General features: G+C 41.4%; 1 protein-coding gene across 9 annotated transcripts in view; it reads right to left on the bottom strand.

Annotated features, from left to right (window-relative positions):
* The window catches only part of BTRC (beta-transducin repeat containing E3 ubiquitin protein ligase), a 129,451-nt gene that overhangs the window by 64,200 nt on the left and 46,468 nt on the right, over positions 1-18,783 (bottom strand). For 4 of the 9 annotated variants that reach the window (XM_033149823.1, XM_033149826.1, XM_033149824.1 and 1 more), the window contains one exon: positions 2,599-2,676. The exons of 4 other annotated variants lie outside the window; for them this stretch is intronic. In XM_033149823.1, coding sequence (XP_033005714.1) covers positions 2,599-2,676 — 78 coding nt within the window. Of the gene's footprint in view, positions 1-2,598; positions 2,677-18,783 lie in introns of those variants that run through there. One more of the 9 variants, XM_033149832.1, reaches the window with a different exon arrangement.

Genomic DNA, 18,783 nt, shown 5'->3' with positions numbered 1-18,783 from the left:
TAAATGATGGCTACTGAAAACTAATTACAGTTTTTGGCAAGAACATTGAATTTAAAATGGAAACATACAGGTTAAAAAGGCACTGAAGCATTTGAGGGTCTGTTTTAAAAAGACTGCACACATGCACAAAACAGGACTCAAACCAGGAGACTGATTCAATAATTCACACATTTATTTTTAAAATGAATCAGATTAGTCCCATGTGTGACCTGCCGGTCCATCTGTATTCACTGGACTTAATGGGCACTCTTTTCACACTAGCTTCAGTTTGAAGTATGAGAGAGATAAATTTAGTTTAATTTTCAACAGATCAAGCTATCCATTTTCCAAATGGACCATCTGGATCAGCCTATTAAAATTAATTTATAACTTAGCAGTGAGAAAATTCGTTTGTTAGCTTAAACATAGTTGCCAAAAACTTTGTCCCCTTGTCGTGGTTTTCCAAGGCTGCAAGCACACATCCACCCAACCTCCCCCACTCACGGCTCCCCCGCATTCAATATCCCCCCAAGTCTTTATTCACAGAATGCATGCTAATAATACCTAATTATATTTACTTCTCTAAACGATACATGGCTTTAAACTAGGTTATGTTTCTCTCTACTGGCTTCTTCTATGCACTTGCGGAGGAAGAGGAGTTTGGGAGGAGCGCCCCACCCCTGGCAGTGCGATCCAGGTGGGGTGCCATTGCGGCTCCCCCCCCCCCGCCGGGCACACACACACCCCGGTGCCGGAGCATGAAGCTCCGCCACTGCTTCTATGCAAGAGTAATGGGAAGTGGTCAAAGGTACCCACTAAACATTTGAAGTACATGACTTCCCCTAAAGATTCCTGGAAACTTTAGCTGTAGCTCTGTAGGAGGTCAGCTACAGTTCCCAAGATTATTTGGGAGAAGTCTTACACTTAAAATGCATGGAGCCAAAATAAAGGCTACCATAGGTTATGTGGAAATGTGTTTTATTCTGCAATGCATAATAAGCAGATCAAACAGATGATGCTTCCAAAAGTTCTCTGCCCCATGTACTTGCAGATCAGATACTGATGCTGCCCTTTCATGAGTGAGAATGATTGTTGTGAATTTTAGGGTCGATTTACTAAATAAAAAAAGGACAATAGGAAGTTGGCTGGACGGCGTGGCTGCTCGGCGATCTGTCAGGGATCCTTTAGCTGAGATTCCAGCACTGCGGGGGTTGGACTAGATGACCCTTAGGGTCCCTTCCAACTCTACAATTCTATGATAACAGCCTCAAAAGTAGGCTTTAAAATGTTGCTTTTTAAAAAAATCAGAAATTAAAAACCACCCTCATTCTTTCTTCTAGCTTGATTTCCCCCCCCCCCCCCACAACAAATTTGCCCTCTTCTGGGCAAAGGAGAACATAATATACATTTGTTTGCATTCAAGAAAGAAAATAGAACTATTTTTCAGAAAAGAAACACAATGCTTCTCGATTCCTTCTAGGTTCCTATGGGACCATCCAGACAGTGGATTAATTTACCAACGGGATATTGAGATATCACAAATGGATCAATGGCAAAAGCTTTAACCTTTATGCAATATCACGCATACAAAAACCCCTAACACTGGATCTTTCCCAGAAACGGAAAATCTAGATGAAAGGGAGGGTGGTATAGTGATATTGGTTGAAATGTTGATGCCAACAGTGTTGTGTGGATCCTGGGGGGGAAAAGAAATAAGAAAATGCATATCTGAGGAGCATTGATTTCACAAATACATGGCTGGAAGCATATCTGATCTCAAAGATATAGCCTGAAGGCCAATTTGGACCGACTTTGCTTTTCCAATGAGTTCAGCCAAGTCATACCTCTTCTTTATTTAGGTACTGTCGAAGAAAATCTCAGCTGCACTCTGTTGGTGCCAGCTACCAGGCCTCACTAACCAGAATGCTACTGTCTGCAAACTGGTAACAGCAGCTGAAGGTTAAGACTATGGCATAAACCATCAATAACCCTTGTATGTAAGGGAGTGCATCTAAATTCCAAGAATTGCTTTTTAAATTAGCAGCCAATTCTGTATTAACTGAAAAGCCTATTAGCTCACCTTTCTTCTGTTCTGGTTCAAGTTTAGATTAGGAATACAACTAAATGTTCCTTTAGTTATGGCCACACACATGAGAATCAAGGCCTATTGGTCTGAAAGCTTGCCTGATAGCAATACAATCTTGCTATTCCCCAAAGAGGTCAAGGATGGTTGCAGAATACGTGGATCTCTTGTACAGCACATAACAAGGAATTCAGTATCCATGCATTACTAGCACAGCAAAGAATCACACCACCTGCTTGACCCACAAGATTGCTCTGTAAGGCACATTACTGGAGCAATATACGATGCATAAGAAAGTAAGCTTGCATACTGCTCTGGAAAGATGTGAATTAGCTCCAAGGTGCCTTCCAAAGAATGCCTGTTGTAACTTGAAAGCTTATATACTCTTTCAGGAAAGAGAGAGGGAGGGAGAGAGAAAAAATAATAATTCCTTTATGTGTTTTGTATCTTTCCAAGTTGCAAGGGATGACAAAGGACTCTAGGTCATTCAAGTAAAGGGGCTGGGTGGGTTTTGCACACCTAAATTCAGTGCATACCTGCCTGAGTGCATTCTTCTCGGGAATGATCTTCCTGGGGGGCTCGTCATTGTTACAGTCTTCTCTCTCAGATGAATTCTATGCAGATGAGAGGGGAAAAGGTGGAAATCATTAATTCAGATATTTTCCTTTCAACACTGATCTAAGAAAGCAAAAAAATCTGATGTTTTCAGCAACATTACCTATGAGATTTCACTTCCTTAGAATTCTTTTTGTTAAGAGGTGTCAATATTTTTTATTTTGTCTGGCACACAGTTCGCTAAATTGGAATGAGTGTCTGCCATAGGCATAGCCTATGACATATCCAGTATCATGGAAAACAGCAAGCCACTATAAACAGACCCTAGACATAATCCTTCATGACAGATACCAGTCTAATTAAATAAGACTTTCAAAATATTACAAATATTTGTATTCCCAGCATGTGTCCAAGCATAACTAAAGTGGGATGCCCTGGCTCACAACAATAAAGGTAAAGGGACCTCTGCCCATTAGGTCCAGTCGCAGACAACTCTAGGGTTGCGGCGCTCATCTCGCTTTAGTGGCCGAGGGAGCTGGCGTACAGCTTCCGGGTCATGTGGCCAGCATGACTAAGCCACTTCTGGAGAACCAGAGCAGCGCACAGAAACGCCATTTACCTTCCCGCCAGAGCGGTACCTGTTTATCTACTTGCACTTTGACTTGCTTTCAAACTGCTAGGTCAGTGTTTTTCAACCACTGTTCCGCGGCACACTAGTGTGCCGCGAGATGTTGCCTGGTGTTCCGTGGGAAAAATTCGAAAGATTTTTTTTTTTAATGTCAAATTTCCGCGGCGAGCGGGTTCCGTCGGGGCGCCATTTAGCCTCTCTGGGGCATCGCCCTCCTCCGGCCAGCAGCACGTCCGTCCGTCCAGAGGGCCGAATGGCTTCTCTCTGCCTTGCCGGCCAGCGCGCCCGCCCGCCGGGGGACTCTTTCTTCTTCACCCCCCTCCCCGCTTCGGACTGCGCAGGGACACAGTGTGAAGACACACAAAAGGGAGGAGGGGGCTGCAGCTGCGGCCAGGGTCCGGCAGGACAGGCGAGGGGGAGGAGGCGGGGGCGCGAGGGGCTCCCCGGTCCTACTTTCGGTGCCTCTTCATTGGCCTTTGGCTGGACCCGGGCGGCGGGGGGAGCCAGCCCTCAGTCCCCTCCCCCGCGCAGGCACCTGAGGTCAGCCTCGCCAAGCGCCCGCCTGAGAGGAGGAGCCGGCGCGGGGTGAGGAGGCTGCCGGCGGGTTCTCCCGGGGGATCCCCTCGCTGCCTCTACACCGGCGCGGCTGTGGGGAGGACGGGGGCCCGGTGGGAACAGGCAGCGCTCCTTGATGTGCGCCCTCCTGAACGGGCTTCTCGCCCCGAGGATTCTGTGCAGCGCTGCCCGGCCCGACAGGGCTGCATAGAAGAGCTTCCAGTGCCAGGAGCAGCTGGGCGGAGGGGCTTCCCGCCGGCCATGACGAAGCGCCTCGCAGCCCGTGCAATAAGGGAACAAGATCCCCCAAGAGCCAGCGGCCTGTTGCAACCTGAGCGCAGGGAGAAGGCCTGTCTCTCCCAGGGCTGCGGACCCCCCGGCCCCCAACATCTCGCTCGCTGCGCTGCTCCTGCCCGAAGTAGACCGTCAAATGCGGGGGGGGGTTGCTGAGGGACCCCAAGGAGAGCTTCGTGGGGGCTGCCGGGGTCCCAGAGTAGAAGAAAGGCGGCAGATAAAGGGCAAAACATGCCCCTCCAAGCACTATTAACCCGTTGTTGCCTTCCTATTTGTTGTCTATTAAAATGATGGCTTGGGGCAGAGCAATATGTATTTGAAGAGCCTGCCAAACTCAGCTTTCTTTTCTACTTATCTATTTATGGCTGTCCTCCTAGCTCTGATTTTGATGAATTGCTGCTATAACTGGAGACCTTCTTGAAGCTATGCAAGGTATGACACACAGCACTTAGGGCTGATAAAGATCTCTCAGCATCAGTGCTGTGTGTCTGCCCCCCTCCTGCATCCTTTTCTCACAGTAGCCCAATGGGAATAAGCTTGAAAGCAGGGCATGTGCTCCCAACATGCTGCCTCCTATGTGAGGTAGATTTGTGTTTATTTGATTCCTATTCAAGAGAATTACTTTATATATAGTCAATATAGGCACAGAGTTAATTTTTTTAACATTTTCTAATGGTGGTGTGCCTCGTGATTTTTTTCATGAAACAAGTGTGCCTTTGCCCAAAAAAGGTTGAAAAACACTGTGCTAGGTTGACATGAGCAGGGACCGAAAAACAGGAGCTCACCCCATTGCGGGGATTCAAAACGCCGACCTTCTGATCGGCAAGCCTTAGGCTCTGTGGTTTAACCCACAGCACCACCCGCGTCTCGGCTCACAACAATACTAGGGTTTAATACAATGGAATTACTTCCACTTCAATGACTTTGATAATGAACGTTAAGAACCTAAGAAGAGCTTGCTGAACATTCAGCTGCATTGGATATCCATGACTTCCAATGTTATGAGAGAGGGAGAACAACTTTTCTCTATTTATAAACTTCATGTCACCTCTTGTTTGCCTTCTCTCTAAACTAGGAAGTCCCAAATACCACAATCATTTAGCTGCCTTTTTCTGAAACTTTTCCAACTCTACAAGGTCTTATTTCATGTGAGGAAACTAGCACTGCACACAGTATTCCAAATGTGACTGCAGCATAGACTTGTATAACCACCTTATTTGTTTTCAATTGCCTTCCTAATGTTCCCTAGCATGGAATTTGCCTTTTTCACAGCTGCTTCACACTGAGGTCAACATCTTCATTGAGATATCCACTAGGACCCTTCATTCCTGGTCAGCCACAGACAGATCCCACGAGCATATATGTGAAATTATGATTTATTTATTTTTTGCCCTGACTTTACACTTTGCATTGAACTGTGTTTTCCATTTTAGTGACCATCCACTCAGCTTGGAGATGTCCTTTTGGAGCTCTTCACATTTTCTTTTTGTTTTAACAACCCTGAGCAATTTAGTATCATCAGCAAATTTGGCCACCTCTCTGCTCACTCCTAACTCTAGATCATTTATGATCCTAGAGTCCTAGGTCCTAATACTTATCCTTAATGTTTCCATTAAATCCAAAAGCTTGAACAAATAAAAAATGTATTCAGCCTTTATTTAAATGTATCAACTATGGGTGCCAACCAAATGTCGTTTAGGAAAAACAAACTACCTTGGAAGGTGGTGGACTCTCCTTCATTTTAAGTTTTTAAAAAGGTGTTAGCTAGCCACCTGTCAGGCATTCCTTAGTTGTGATTCCTGCACTGCAGGGGGTTGGACTAGAATGATCCTTGAATCACTTCCACCTCTACAATTCTATTTTTCTGTGATTGTATAATTGCGCACAGTAACTAAGAATGACTTGTCACATGTCATTGTCCTAACAGCCACTCCCACAGATGGGTCAGAAAGCAAGGCATCTCCCACTGATCGTAATACATGGTTTGGGTAGTTATTTGGGAGACACTCCTTTAGGAACTTGAATCCAGAGTTGTTCAGGGCTTTATATGCTAGCAACTGGCAGTCAGTACATTACGAAATTAAGTATCAGAATGTCAAAAAAGTATTTTTATGGGACTTAGAAATGTAGCATGCAAACAGCTCCTGGAAGCAGTGACTTTGTGGAAAGACCCAAATTAGTCCTGTGAGTTGCAACCTAAATACTAAGAGGAACACAAAGGAACTCCGAAATACCATGACACTGTTACAATATAGTTTAGTAAGCTGATATATTTGTTATGTACTGATACTAGCTGTTCAAGAAGCTCTTTTATAGTTGAAGACTTTGGTATACATAAAGAGCGTTATAGAGGATATAAAAACAGACAGGATTTCTACCCAACAGGTATTTTGGCTAAGCCAAATGGTAAAGACTGAGTTACCATGAATGGAGTCTGGATAGGAAAGGGTATACAAAGCACCATCCACTGTCTTGGTCAATCTACTTATAGAGTATATTTTAAGGAAGGATCTGAAACTGAAAATAGACTGACTAATGATGAAGGACATAGTTCATTAAAAGGTTAAAATATGGGTGGGAAATAACGAATTAATAACACAAGTAGAGAAGAAGAAAAAGTAAAACTAGTACATACATTATACTTTTAGGGTGGTACCTGAATACTAACAAGTGGCAGCACCAAGAATAATAACATATATTTGAAGTGCATGCTCCCTTTTTCCCCCTCTCCTTCGCCTTCCTTCTAGGATAAATGCATTACCAAATGCCATGGAATTCAACAGCCTTTATGTTGCCTGTCCCAACATGCTTCAAGTTTACCAATTTCTTCCTTGAAACTAAACAGCTAATTTGAAACCTTTGTTTTATTCATTATCTTTATAGGTGGCAAGACTAAGAGGTTGGCTGAACAAAGACCAGACAATGACTGCCAAGTGCATATGGTGGCTCACAGCTTGCCGTCGCCCCATTCTACTGCACCAACACAGCAGACTATTAAAAAGGAGCGCTGCTCATGCACTTTTGTCAGCAAGTTAAGTTACGCTTGGCAAAGGATGAAAACTGGAAAAGATTATGCTCCTTAAGAAGCAGCAAAGATGGAACCGATTGCTTGGAAACTGGAAATCTTGTTTCCATGTGGACAACAAGCTTTAAGACACAGAAAATTCTTTGCAATCTTTAGATTCCGCTATGCATTTTAAAAGTGAAATAAATAAGTACATCTGCAGGCATCACTCCTCACTGAGCTGCTCATCAGGTTTTCATAGCACTCTTTGGGGCCCAGGATGGATGTCTGGGCCCTTGGGAGCAAAAATTAGGAATTGCTGGTGCCCTCTATTGACCAATAAAGGAATGTTTTGAGTGAAATTCTAAAAATGTGAATACAGCATCAAGGAAATCAAAACTGCAGTAAAATCACATGGGAGGGAGAAAGTAGAAGCCTCCCCACAGTCCACCCCAAAAGATGTGGGTGAAAACCCTGACAGCTCTTGATCGTACTAGACTGAATGCTTTCTTTTCACCAGGCTGCTCTCATTTGACAAATATTTTTACAAAAGGAAGATATGTGGCATCTCTCTCACAAGCAGTACAATTTCAGGCACGAAGCACAAGGCATGATTAATCAGGTCTTTTTTGAGACCAGTTTACCCCATAGTATGTGCTCTGGTAATCTTCCCCCACATCTAGCACTCAGCAAGCCAACATTTCCAGAATGACAGCTCAACCCTTGAGCTCAACCCACATGGTGTTGGTAGAAGGTAATGTTTGGAATTATCCCATGGTCACCAAATGCTTATCAGAAAGTCAGTGGGATTATGTGGGGCAGTGAAGTATGGAGGATGCACACAAAAAATCCCACAATAAAAATGCCTCCTATAAGCAAGCATTGTATATGTAACATAACTATAAGGAAAGTCTGAAAGGAAGTATGCGCTTCTCTGGCCTCTCTTGTGAAACAACATTTCTATGGAACTTAATAATGATTCTAGTACAGAATATAGGACTAAAGACAATAAACCAACAGAAAATCCCCATTCTTATCTTAACAGTTAGGCACACTTGAACTATCAGCAGTGAGGTAAAGATCACTTCTCTTTTACAAAGCTAACAGGAGCATATTTTTGAGACAATCCTATGTTGTAATCTTAGACAGTTAAGTGTCTAAAAGAGATCCTTGACAAATCCCATTTGTGTGAGAAGACTTGTAATTAACAGAATTCACTTGCATGGCAACATAGCTACCCCAACGCCTTGTACTACCCCTAAACCCAATACACAATTTATTAATATCAATGACATAGGAAACTCAGCCACCACCCCTACCTAAAATGTCCTCATAGTTGCACTGAAGCAACTTAACTGTGATATTGCAACTTTCATGCATATAAACCATCCAAACAAATGCTGGAATCAGATGCAATGGATGGATGAAAGCATTCCAAAGGACTATCAGCTGAACAGAACCACCTTTTAAGACAGCTCCTCATCTCACAACAGAGATCACAATAACCATGCCAACTACGGAGATGCTCTTCTTCTTCTTCTGAGGGTGGGAGGAGGAAAAGACTGTACTTGCCAGCCCTAATTATAAAGCCATACAGATGCAGCACTTTTTCAAATGTCTATCTGTGTGTGAGAGAGGAACCATGTCTATGCAGAGAGCACTTTTTATGCTTTCAAATCCTTAATCCTGTTTGGAGCTGTCAGTGGGGGTTAATGGAAGCTTTGGATAGGAGAATTCCAATCTGGTTGGCAGATGGATAGGTTGGTTATAGCTGCATAACTATGTCTTGCCTGCAGGCACAATTCAGAACACTGTTAAAGCAATATAAAGTCGCTGTCAAGCTGAACCATTTGGATCAGTAGCAAGGAGAAATAATAATAAAAGGAGTTCATTTCTGGGCCTTGTGCGTTCATGCTAGTATGCAGAAACTGATTAATTGTCGTCGTGTGCTGGTCGGCTGTACCTCCGATTCCTACTTCTGGAGTAGATTTTGCATGCTAATATAATCATTCTCCCTCTTGAGACATTAGCAAATAATCAAATGAAAAACAGGATCATAATTTACTGAGATTCGGGCAATTCTCTATGCAAATTTGACTTGTTATTGCTGCTGCCTCGTTAATCTGAATGCCTTTGACAAACTCCTTTGATTTATGAACTCATGACAACTCCAATGTGTATATATTTTGCTAGATTGACATTATCATTAAGAGTGGGTGGACTGAGCTCACATGAATGGCTGATTTTATTCGCTGGTGTCGGCTGCTCAACAGCTGAGCATCTCCTTTGCACAAAGCCCCCAAGCGCAAGGCTCTTCCCATCTACCCATCCATTCATCATCTCGATGTTAATTGGCCCAGGCTTTAAGCAAATTTTCAACACGATTTAAAGGCATGATGACACTGATTACTGACCCTCTGCCATACGGTGCCTATTGATTAACCTGACAGAGATGATGAGCTTGAGGGAAACTAGGTGTGTGGAGACCTCAAAGGAAAAATATATATTGTTGATGCAGGCAAAACACTTGTCATTATCCCAGAGGCCAGAATTGGTCTTTAAAACATCCTATTGCCTTTAAAACCTGCAACCAATAAGGAAAATTGCATGCTTGCTTTTGGGGGAGAAAAGCAGTTACAAATGTCTTGTCATGTGCATTCCCTATTTTAGCAGAGCTTCTGGTGACAAACAAATCTCTTCCAAACAAGTAGGACTTATGCAAACCAACGTATATGAATAGACATTAGTTCAAAGACAAGGATATCTGGAACAGGGGCAGAGGGAGAAGAGAAGAGACATGAAATGAGCTGGTAGGGATTAAACATGTATAGCCTGACATGAGCATTTCTGGTCTATAAAACTGAGACACAGCAGCAGCAGAGTCAGTTTGCAACTAATTCCGTAAGTACCTCAAGGACAATCTATAAGGTCAAACACAACATTCCAGGCACTTTGGCAGGCTCATGTTAGGTTTCCTGGTAGTCCAGGCAAGAGGTTTTTGTGCCCAAATTGGATTTCATAATCTTGTGGGACACTGCAGGGGGTAAGCAAGTAAGGGCTGAAAAAATTCATTTGAATTACTTTTGTGACTCTGCCACAGTATAGATTAAAGAGAAGGAGGGAAATAAATGCCAATCTAATGGTTGCAGGAGAGTAAAATTCCTATAGTCCCTTTCCAATAACCTTTGTAAGTGATAGATGAGTCCAAGAGCCTTGCTACTGTAAAGGGACCGTCAGCATCCCGATTTCATAAATGCAGTTTGGCAGATTATAAATCTCAGCTCCTTCAAAAAGCACTGGTATGAAAACTGACACAGCTTGTGCAAAAGAAAATGTAAACTTCTTTACAAAAATTATGGGTTCAACACCCAATTACGGGTAAATCATTTAACAGACTCCATTCTCTCAAGAAAAATAACACACTTATGGCCAAAACACAACTTTTGGAATGTTAAGGTTTTGAAGATAAGAATCAGGAAGCAATGCCAAACAGAAACAAACCTCAGACTAGTTCACCAAACTATAGAGAATGGCTTGAGCCCTGAAGATTATCCCCAACAAGAGAACTGTGTCAACGATCTGCTCTCTGAACATTCAAACACACTGCAACAAAGCGGCAACACAAGCTGCATTTTCCTAGCTTTTAAGAAGTTTCATGTAACTAAATATTTTATTTGTAAGAGGTTTGTGTTTACACAAATATGGCACTAATTTACATTATCATCAATTAAAGGGAGAGTATAAGCTATGGTTTTCCCAGTAGTGATGTATGGAAGTGAGAGCTGGTCGCCGAAGAATTGATGCTTTTGAATTATGGTGCTGGAGGAGACTCTTCAGAGTCCCATGGACTACAAGAAGATCAAACCTATCCATTCTTAAGGAAATCAGCCCTGAGTGCTCACTGCAAAGGGAATGTAAAAATCTTTACAGGTAGTCTCCCTAGTCATCTGATTCAGTGCTATAGGAAATGAGTTTGTTTCCTACAAATGAAAAAATACAGGCACTCATGTGTCTTAACTCTTTAGCTTTTAAGGCAAGTTTTAAAGAAACAAATAAGCAATTCCTATAGGGGTGGTGGAAAGGGACAATAAAAAACTGTACTGTAATTTTCTTACCATGCTGAATCATAGTATTGACTTCGTAACATCACCTATCAATTTATTTTTTTTAGCCATAGCTAAAAATGCTACAACAGCATGTGTCACTGCAGAGATGGGCATCAAAACTTCACCAAAACACAGAGCAAAATCAATGACCACTTCTTTTTCTTAATTTCTTATTATTCTTTATTGAAAAGATTACAGTTAAAATACTTCAGTATCATACAACGGCATGTGTAAAAGCCCATGTGCGTGAAAATGATAAAAGATTTTCAAAATCATCTAAGATTAATATAGCCATATTCTTTTAAAATAAAAGGAAGCAGCCTAGATTATTTCAAGAGCAGTTATCTGTTAAACATAGTCTATTAAAGAAGGAAGTCCTGACGCATATTTATTTCCTAGGAATTTAAAAGGAATCAAAAGTGGTACATTTTAAAATATACACATTTTCGTACCTTGAAAGCTAGTTAACTAGTTCACTTCAGTAGCATCTTATTTAGACAAGTATACAGTATATCCAGAGAGGCTCTGAATATAATCTTCCACATATTAAGTGAAGAACATTTGCTTCTGCTAATCAGGACATCTGGTTATTTTTATAACTCAGACATCTGCATTAAGCGGAGCTGTTTCTTAATTTTCCTAACAAGAAGTTAAGATTAGAACTACAAAAATGTTAATGAACTGTTTGTGGGTTTCTTTTTAAATATGTACTTTTGTTACCTTTTTTGACTATACAATTTTATGGCTGAAAGACATTGAACCATATTTACCAACACATTTTTAGAATAATATAACAATAGGTAAACTACAATACCAACCAAGAAATGTTTTGTCAAGTGACTAAAAATAAGTTAGGTAAAGGTAAAGGGACCCCTGACTGTTAGGTCCAGTCGCGGACGACTCTGGGGTTACGGTGCTCATCTCACTTTACTGGACGAGGGAGCCGGCGTACAGCTTCCGGGTCATGTAGCCAGCATGACTAAGCCACTTCTGGCGAACCAGAGCAGCGCACGAAAACACCGTTTACCTTCCCGCCAGAGTGGTACCTATTTATCTACTTGCACTTCGTGCTTTCGAACTGCTAGGTTGGCAGCAGCAGGGACCGAGCAACGGGAGCTCACCCCGACACGGGAATTCAAACTGCCGACCTTCTTATCAGCAAGCCCTAGGCTCTGTGGTTTAACCCACAGCACCACCACGTTACTATCTATCAAAACCTCTATTTCTATTCTCTACATTGTTCATATGTTCTCCCCTATTGTGTTGTCCCTTTCCCCCAAAGTTACTCTTTGAAGTTTTATGTAAATACAGCTTTGGCTTTCTGTAACTACAAAATGTTGGAAGGTACAATTTGTGGGGTCCATTTTAACTTGCAACAATACTACATCAAAGAGGGAAACCAGATCACATGCAACTGGAATGAATCTTTTGCTTCTTTGCTCCACTTTCATTTCTTTGTTTAAAACACACAATACTTTTCAAATGCTGGATTCCAGCACAGAAGAAGCATCAAATCCAAGAATTGGTCACTTTCATTTTTCCCCTCTACAATGTAATTTAAAACTTTCATGAGGAAAACAAGTTGTCTAAGAACATTTTCCGAGTAGAGAAAGAACAGCACAAAAACAGACTTTGAACCAATAGTGATCTGTCACAGGGTATCAAAAACATATTTCTATCGCTAACAAGAAGCAGCAGCAGGAGCCAAAAGGTCTGGGGAGGTATTCTTTTTAAAACACTTTATTTATTAAAATTCTCTAGACACAGATTCTTCTCAATATTATGGCTTAATTTGCATGGAAGCTGCAAGCACTTGAAAAATGCATTATCAGGTAGGCTAGCTTCACTGTACATTCTGTATCACTTTTTTCAGATACAGCTTTCTAACTTCTACTCCAATACTTGTATCTGCTATACAAAGCCAGATCCAATGTCTCTTAAAAGTAGCTGAACTCTCTTACCAACCCTACCCCATAAAACATATCCAGCAGTCCTTTTGACAACTCCATACATCTTATACTATCTTTAGGTCCTCATGATCTTGCTATGCAAACCCACTTCCCTGCTTGATGACCTAATGCCAAGATCACCTTCAGATCCATGGGCATTAACGGGCCTGACCCAAGGCTACCCTTTGAAAACAGCAACCAGTTGGGAGAAAAGTGAGAGTGAGGATTCAAACTTAGATCTTGGTAAAACTAAGGGATGGAAATGCATGAACTGTATGATTCAAGCACATATGTCATCCTTTTGAGGCCTATTACCTATTATAAGTACTATACTTGTTTAACCTCTTTCCTTGCCTAGGTCTTTGTAAGTCACACCTAAGTACTTGCGGCATAGTGATCTGAAGAGCTGAAGTAGCCAAGAGAAATCATTTTTACAGAGCTGATCAACAATGTCTTGTGGCTCCTTGCTGGAAATAAGCACAGGCATAAGTTCCTCTTGAGGAGTTCCTGGTACAGAAGCTTGAGGAATTCAATTTCTGTGAATTCCAATATGACCCGCTCTGATCTGCATTTCCTGGATTAATGTGTGGAATGGAGCAGGATCATGTTTCAGATTTTGCATGTCTGTGAATTTTGTAATGAAGTTCTCAATTCAAAAAAGTACCAAAATGCATTAAAATGTATTTTAATATAGCATACATTTAGAAATGTGCACACTATGATAAAATATGTATTTAAATACTTATTTGTGATAAAATAAATATTTAAATTCAAATTTTAAAGCATATTTAAAGAATTGCAGATGAATATGATATGGACTTGAAAACAGAGCGATCCATCCATTCTAGCTTTTTGCTGACCCACAAGCTCCTTTCCTTATTATCTGAACACCTGACTCACACCAGAAGATACCCTCTATACAAAAATATGAAGCACTCCATAGCTTTCAGTTGTTCCCAGTTTCTCAACTTGTGATGGTCAAACAACGTGAGGTGGTCCAATTCCTCTCCTCCCACCCTTCTCATTCATCCCTCTTCCTAATGAAGCATACTACCCTGCTTTCTGCACCAAAGTTACTGGTCATACAGTACTTAAGTGTGTAATTATCACTCCTTCAAAGCTTGCAGTCTAGAAATAAGTAGTCCATACCCTACTGTATGCAACTGTATCCCATTCTGATGTGTGTATAAAACCTAACACAGGAGAGCCACCTAAGAATTTTATAACAGGGTGAAAGATCCCACAGTAATTTAAGATTCACCGAGACCTGCTATTAAGAATGGGGGACAGACTGAGGGGGAAGCTACTACATATCATTAGAGAACAGAACTACTGCTTCACCTTGCTCATTGCCCAGTGATTGAGAGAGGCTGCTTGGCCAGGTTAAGGGAGCAGCTGACCCCCACACCCTGCTACAAAGACAGCAGACTACTAATGCATTGTGCTAAGCCAGGGGGATGTGGCAGATCACCACGGCAAAATACACAGGTTTCTGCTTACAGATACATATACATAGCAACCACAGAAACTTTGCTTTGTTTCTTTGTTTTCTGTAGATTTGTTTGTTATGTCGAGTCTTGTTTGCATTTGCACAAAAACTCAGTAAAATAAATAAATAAAATAAAATAAAATAAAAAAGCAACCACAAAACACATATGGTAGCTTTTCTTTCCTGTTCTAACATACTGTACTCCCTTTTCAGGATACAGCACATGGATGATTCCAAAGCAAAAGTTGTGGGGGGAATCAAACTTACTTCACCCAGCATGGAACAAAATTCCATGCAAATCAAATCATGTTGCCAACGTATGATGCATCGTTCCTCTATTGTGCTGTTTATCCGTTGCTATTTTACTATGGTGTACCCCTCTACGTCACTATGATCGAATCCTTAAAAACAAGGGTTTCAATTAACAAAATCTAACTTTGGAAAGCAATCTATCCATCAAAATAATGGTTTCCAAAGGAATAAACATTTCCTCACTGACTGAGACAGGGATGTTAGTTTCCCTTTGGTTCCACAAAACTACAGCAACGTGGAAGGCAGGAATATTTGCACGGAAGAGCTCTTGTACCTAAAGGCCAGTCAGATTTTTGGTTTTTAAAGAAAACTGTACAGCTTTAAGCCAGGGTGTATTAAAAGCCACTATTCACACTCCCTTGCTTGGACATGAATGGCCTATTAAACCTACAACATATCTGTTTTAGTTAACTTCTGGGTGGGGAGGGGACCAGGAGAGAAACAAAATGTACTTAAATGCAGGGCTCCCCCCCCCTCCCTTGGGCTGAATGCCTTTCATCCAATAAGACATTCAAAGCAGTGACCCAGCAAATGGATTGAAAAAGCAATCTTCCGTCTGAGTGCCACATTATCCTTCCTATTCAGTATTCTCCGAGAGAGATCTCAATCAGCTGGGTGCGTGTGTAAGAGACAGCGCAGCCCATTGCTGGGTTAATTAAACATTTGACTTTAACACCCTCCCATCATTAAGCAAATAAAAACAGATAATTCAAACCACACTTCATACATAAGGTACACAACAGACGTCAAAAATTTAGAGAGGCCCAGGCCCCCAGGGGAGTTCCACTGGGGAGATAATCAGTTTAAATCTTAGCTGGTTTATCAATTATTCTATTGATTAAAGTGGAGTGATTATGCAAGACTCTGCTTTGCCACATGGGATAACGTCAGAGCAAGACAAACTCGGAAGGCTCAAAACAGTTTTGGAAAGCCAAGAGACCAATATGAGTTCATTACAACTCACTTGAGGCACACAGATGAGAAAACTGATTTTGCTTTGTTTATTTTAGGGTGACAGAAGCATTTCTGATCAGAACACGTTCATCTCAGCTGAAGCTTCACAAAAATGCATGTCATGGAATTTAGGCATCGTTTTCTGCACATTCAAATAGAAAACTAATCCTGGAATACATTTAATAGATGCTGGTTCAATAATGAAAGATACAGAATTTCTTGTGCCCAAACAAGCACTTACCAGTAAGTACCGGTATCTTAAAGGTAAAGGGATCCCTGACCATTAGGTCCACTCGCGGACGACTCTGGGGTTGCGGCACTCATCTCGCTTTATTGGCCAAAGGAGCCGGCATACAGCTTCCGGGTCATGTGGCCAGCATGACTAACCGCTTCTGGCGAACCAGAGCAGCGCACAGAAACGCCGTTTACCTTCCCGCTGGAGTGGTACCTATTTATCTACTTGTACTTTGACGTGCTTTCGAACTGCTAGGTTTGGCAGGAGCAGGGACCGAGCAATGGGAGCTCACCCCGTTGTGGGGATTCGAACTGCCGACCTTCCAATCGGCAAGCCCTAGGCTCTGTGGTTTAACCCACAGCGCCACTCATATGTACCTTTTGGTCATTGGGATTTTCAGTCAAAAATTCACACACCTAATAATTTGGGAGGGGGGGAAGTTGAACTTTAAAGCTGATCAGATTTTAGCAACAAAGTGACATCATAAAGTAGTTGGGGCAAGAGCAAGGTAAAAAGGAGGGCTATATAGTCACTGCATTGCAGTCCAGGAAAAAAAGCAAGAAAAGAGGTTCTATTCACACCACCATTTTTCTGAGGCCCAAGGGAGGTTGAGGATTAAATTTAGAAAATCTGGAGAAAGGAACAAAAAATAAACCCGAAACTGTGTGTCTTTCAATATACAAATTCCAATCAGAGAAGAAATAATCTTCAAATATATATTTGGGGGGGGGAGGGAGAGAGAGAGAGATAGATACACTGGTTCAAGATGGCTGGTTTTGTCTGCAATTAGTATGACCATTACTAAGTGATGGCACTTTCTGTTTAAAAACTTAGTGTGATTGCTATAACATTGTTAAATAGTTTGCCAAAATATTCATTTAATGTGGTCTGTTAATTCCTTTTCAGAACTTCTCCATGGCCAGATGTTTCTTTCATTTGGGCAAGGCCATATTGAGATCTACAGTCTATTTCTACAGATAGACCTTACTTTCTGTTTATAACAATATAGATAACTTTCACTTTCTATTTTATTTTCCATCCTATTTGCTAAATGGTTAGATAATGCACTTAGGTACCTGAAGAGTGCAAAATTCCTTCTCTAACACTAGGTATATTTGTAATTATTGTTTTGAGTTTCTTTAAAAAAAAAACACCTTAAAATGTATAATTTAAAATGAAATGAAAGATATCATGTGCTACCTAAATTATGCATAACTCATTTCACGTTCTTATTTGCAACATACTTTATTACTGTGAGAGATATACTTCAATATCACCCATTCCCAAAATGTTAATAGCTTCAACATTACCAGAAATTTTACATCTTGATTCCAAAAGCTTTATTTTAAGCTAAATAATTCCTTGAAGACTCACACTTCAGCAAGAGGATTTCTAGCAGATCACCCAAACCCCAAATGAAACTTCAATGTGATAACCTTGGCTGAGTCAGCCTCATTCTTTTCAGGCTTCTTCGTGTCTTTTTTCTTATTCTACCATTTCTGAATTTAAAACTCTTAGGAATAGAAAGCTTCCTCCGCTGAATAAGCATTTGGCGCACATTTTGCTGCTGTAAATCAATTCATCAGCCCAGATTAAATTTAAGAAATCTATAATCTCAGGAAATCTCCATCTTCCCCCTTAAAATCCAACGCTGAAAAGCACTGAACAGATGCAAATGCAATTCATTTCTGCAGGGATGCGTCAGCTGATCACCTTGAATTGCCATGTGCAGAAACAAATGTGCAGGAAAGAAGTTAAATTAGCCAGCTGCAGCCAAAATGACAAAATTGTGCAGGACTGAAAAAATAAACAAATTTGGTGTGGCATAAGCATTTGTAGGTCATAGCCTACTTCAAATGCAGGAAGTTTCCTGGCCACAGAGTGTATCTTATGAAGTGCAACATGAGCCTTTGTAGACTCCAATCAATGACATCAGATGAGCACAGTAGACAGGAAACTTCCTGCACTGAAAGAAGGCTGCAGCTTACAAAAGCTGCCACAATAAAGGATAACCTTCTAAATGTCTTGGTTAGGGTATGTCTGAAGGCACATGAGACCCCCACCTTGCAAAGGAGGTCTGTTTCAGTGCATGGATGGGGCATTGCCTTGGGCTCCATGGTGGAAGAAAGGCAGTATAAATTTAAGAAAATAAGGTGCTTAGGGTACTTTTTGAAATGGCTGATACTGGGTTCAGAATCGTCTGACGTTGTTTACTTGCTAACCTTGTAACAAATTATATGTGCAATGTTGTCACTGGACTGATAAAAATGAAAGGAGTGTGGTTGAGGACAGAGACAGATAGAAACACAGTTGCCTCCATCCTATTCAGAAATAGGAACACACTTATCATGGTGAAATTTAATGTACTGCTCACTATATAAATTGCTGTAGTGCTTTGAATGCCAAGACTATTCAAATCAACGCTCCATCCAAGACAGGCCCTACCATGAAACAATGTGAAGGGCTCCTGCAAACAGAAAATTCTAGAACAGGTGCCATTTTCCTGCTCCTCATCTGTGTATATTATTAATGTACAATCACATTTCACTGGGGAGGGAGTAGGGAGCCACCATGCAGAGAGCCCTGCTACAGGTTGGGAACTGGCCATTGGTGACACCACCAGTAGAGTCTCCCCCACAG

The sequence above is a fragment of the Lacerta agilis genome, chromosome 5 (genome assembly GCF_009819535.1).
Source record: "Lacerta agilis isolate rLacAgi1 chromosome 5, rLacAgi1.pri, whole genome shotgun sequence".
NCBI classification, from domain to species: Eukaryota; Metazoa; Chordata; class Lepidosauria; order Squamata; family Lacertidae; genus Lacerta; species Lacerta agilis.
The sequence above is the reverse complement of the archived record's forward strand: the minus strand, read 5'-3'. Positions and strand labels throughout refer to the sequence as shown.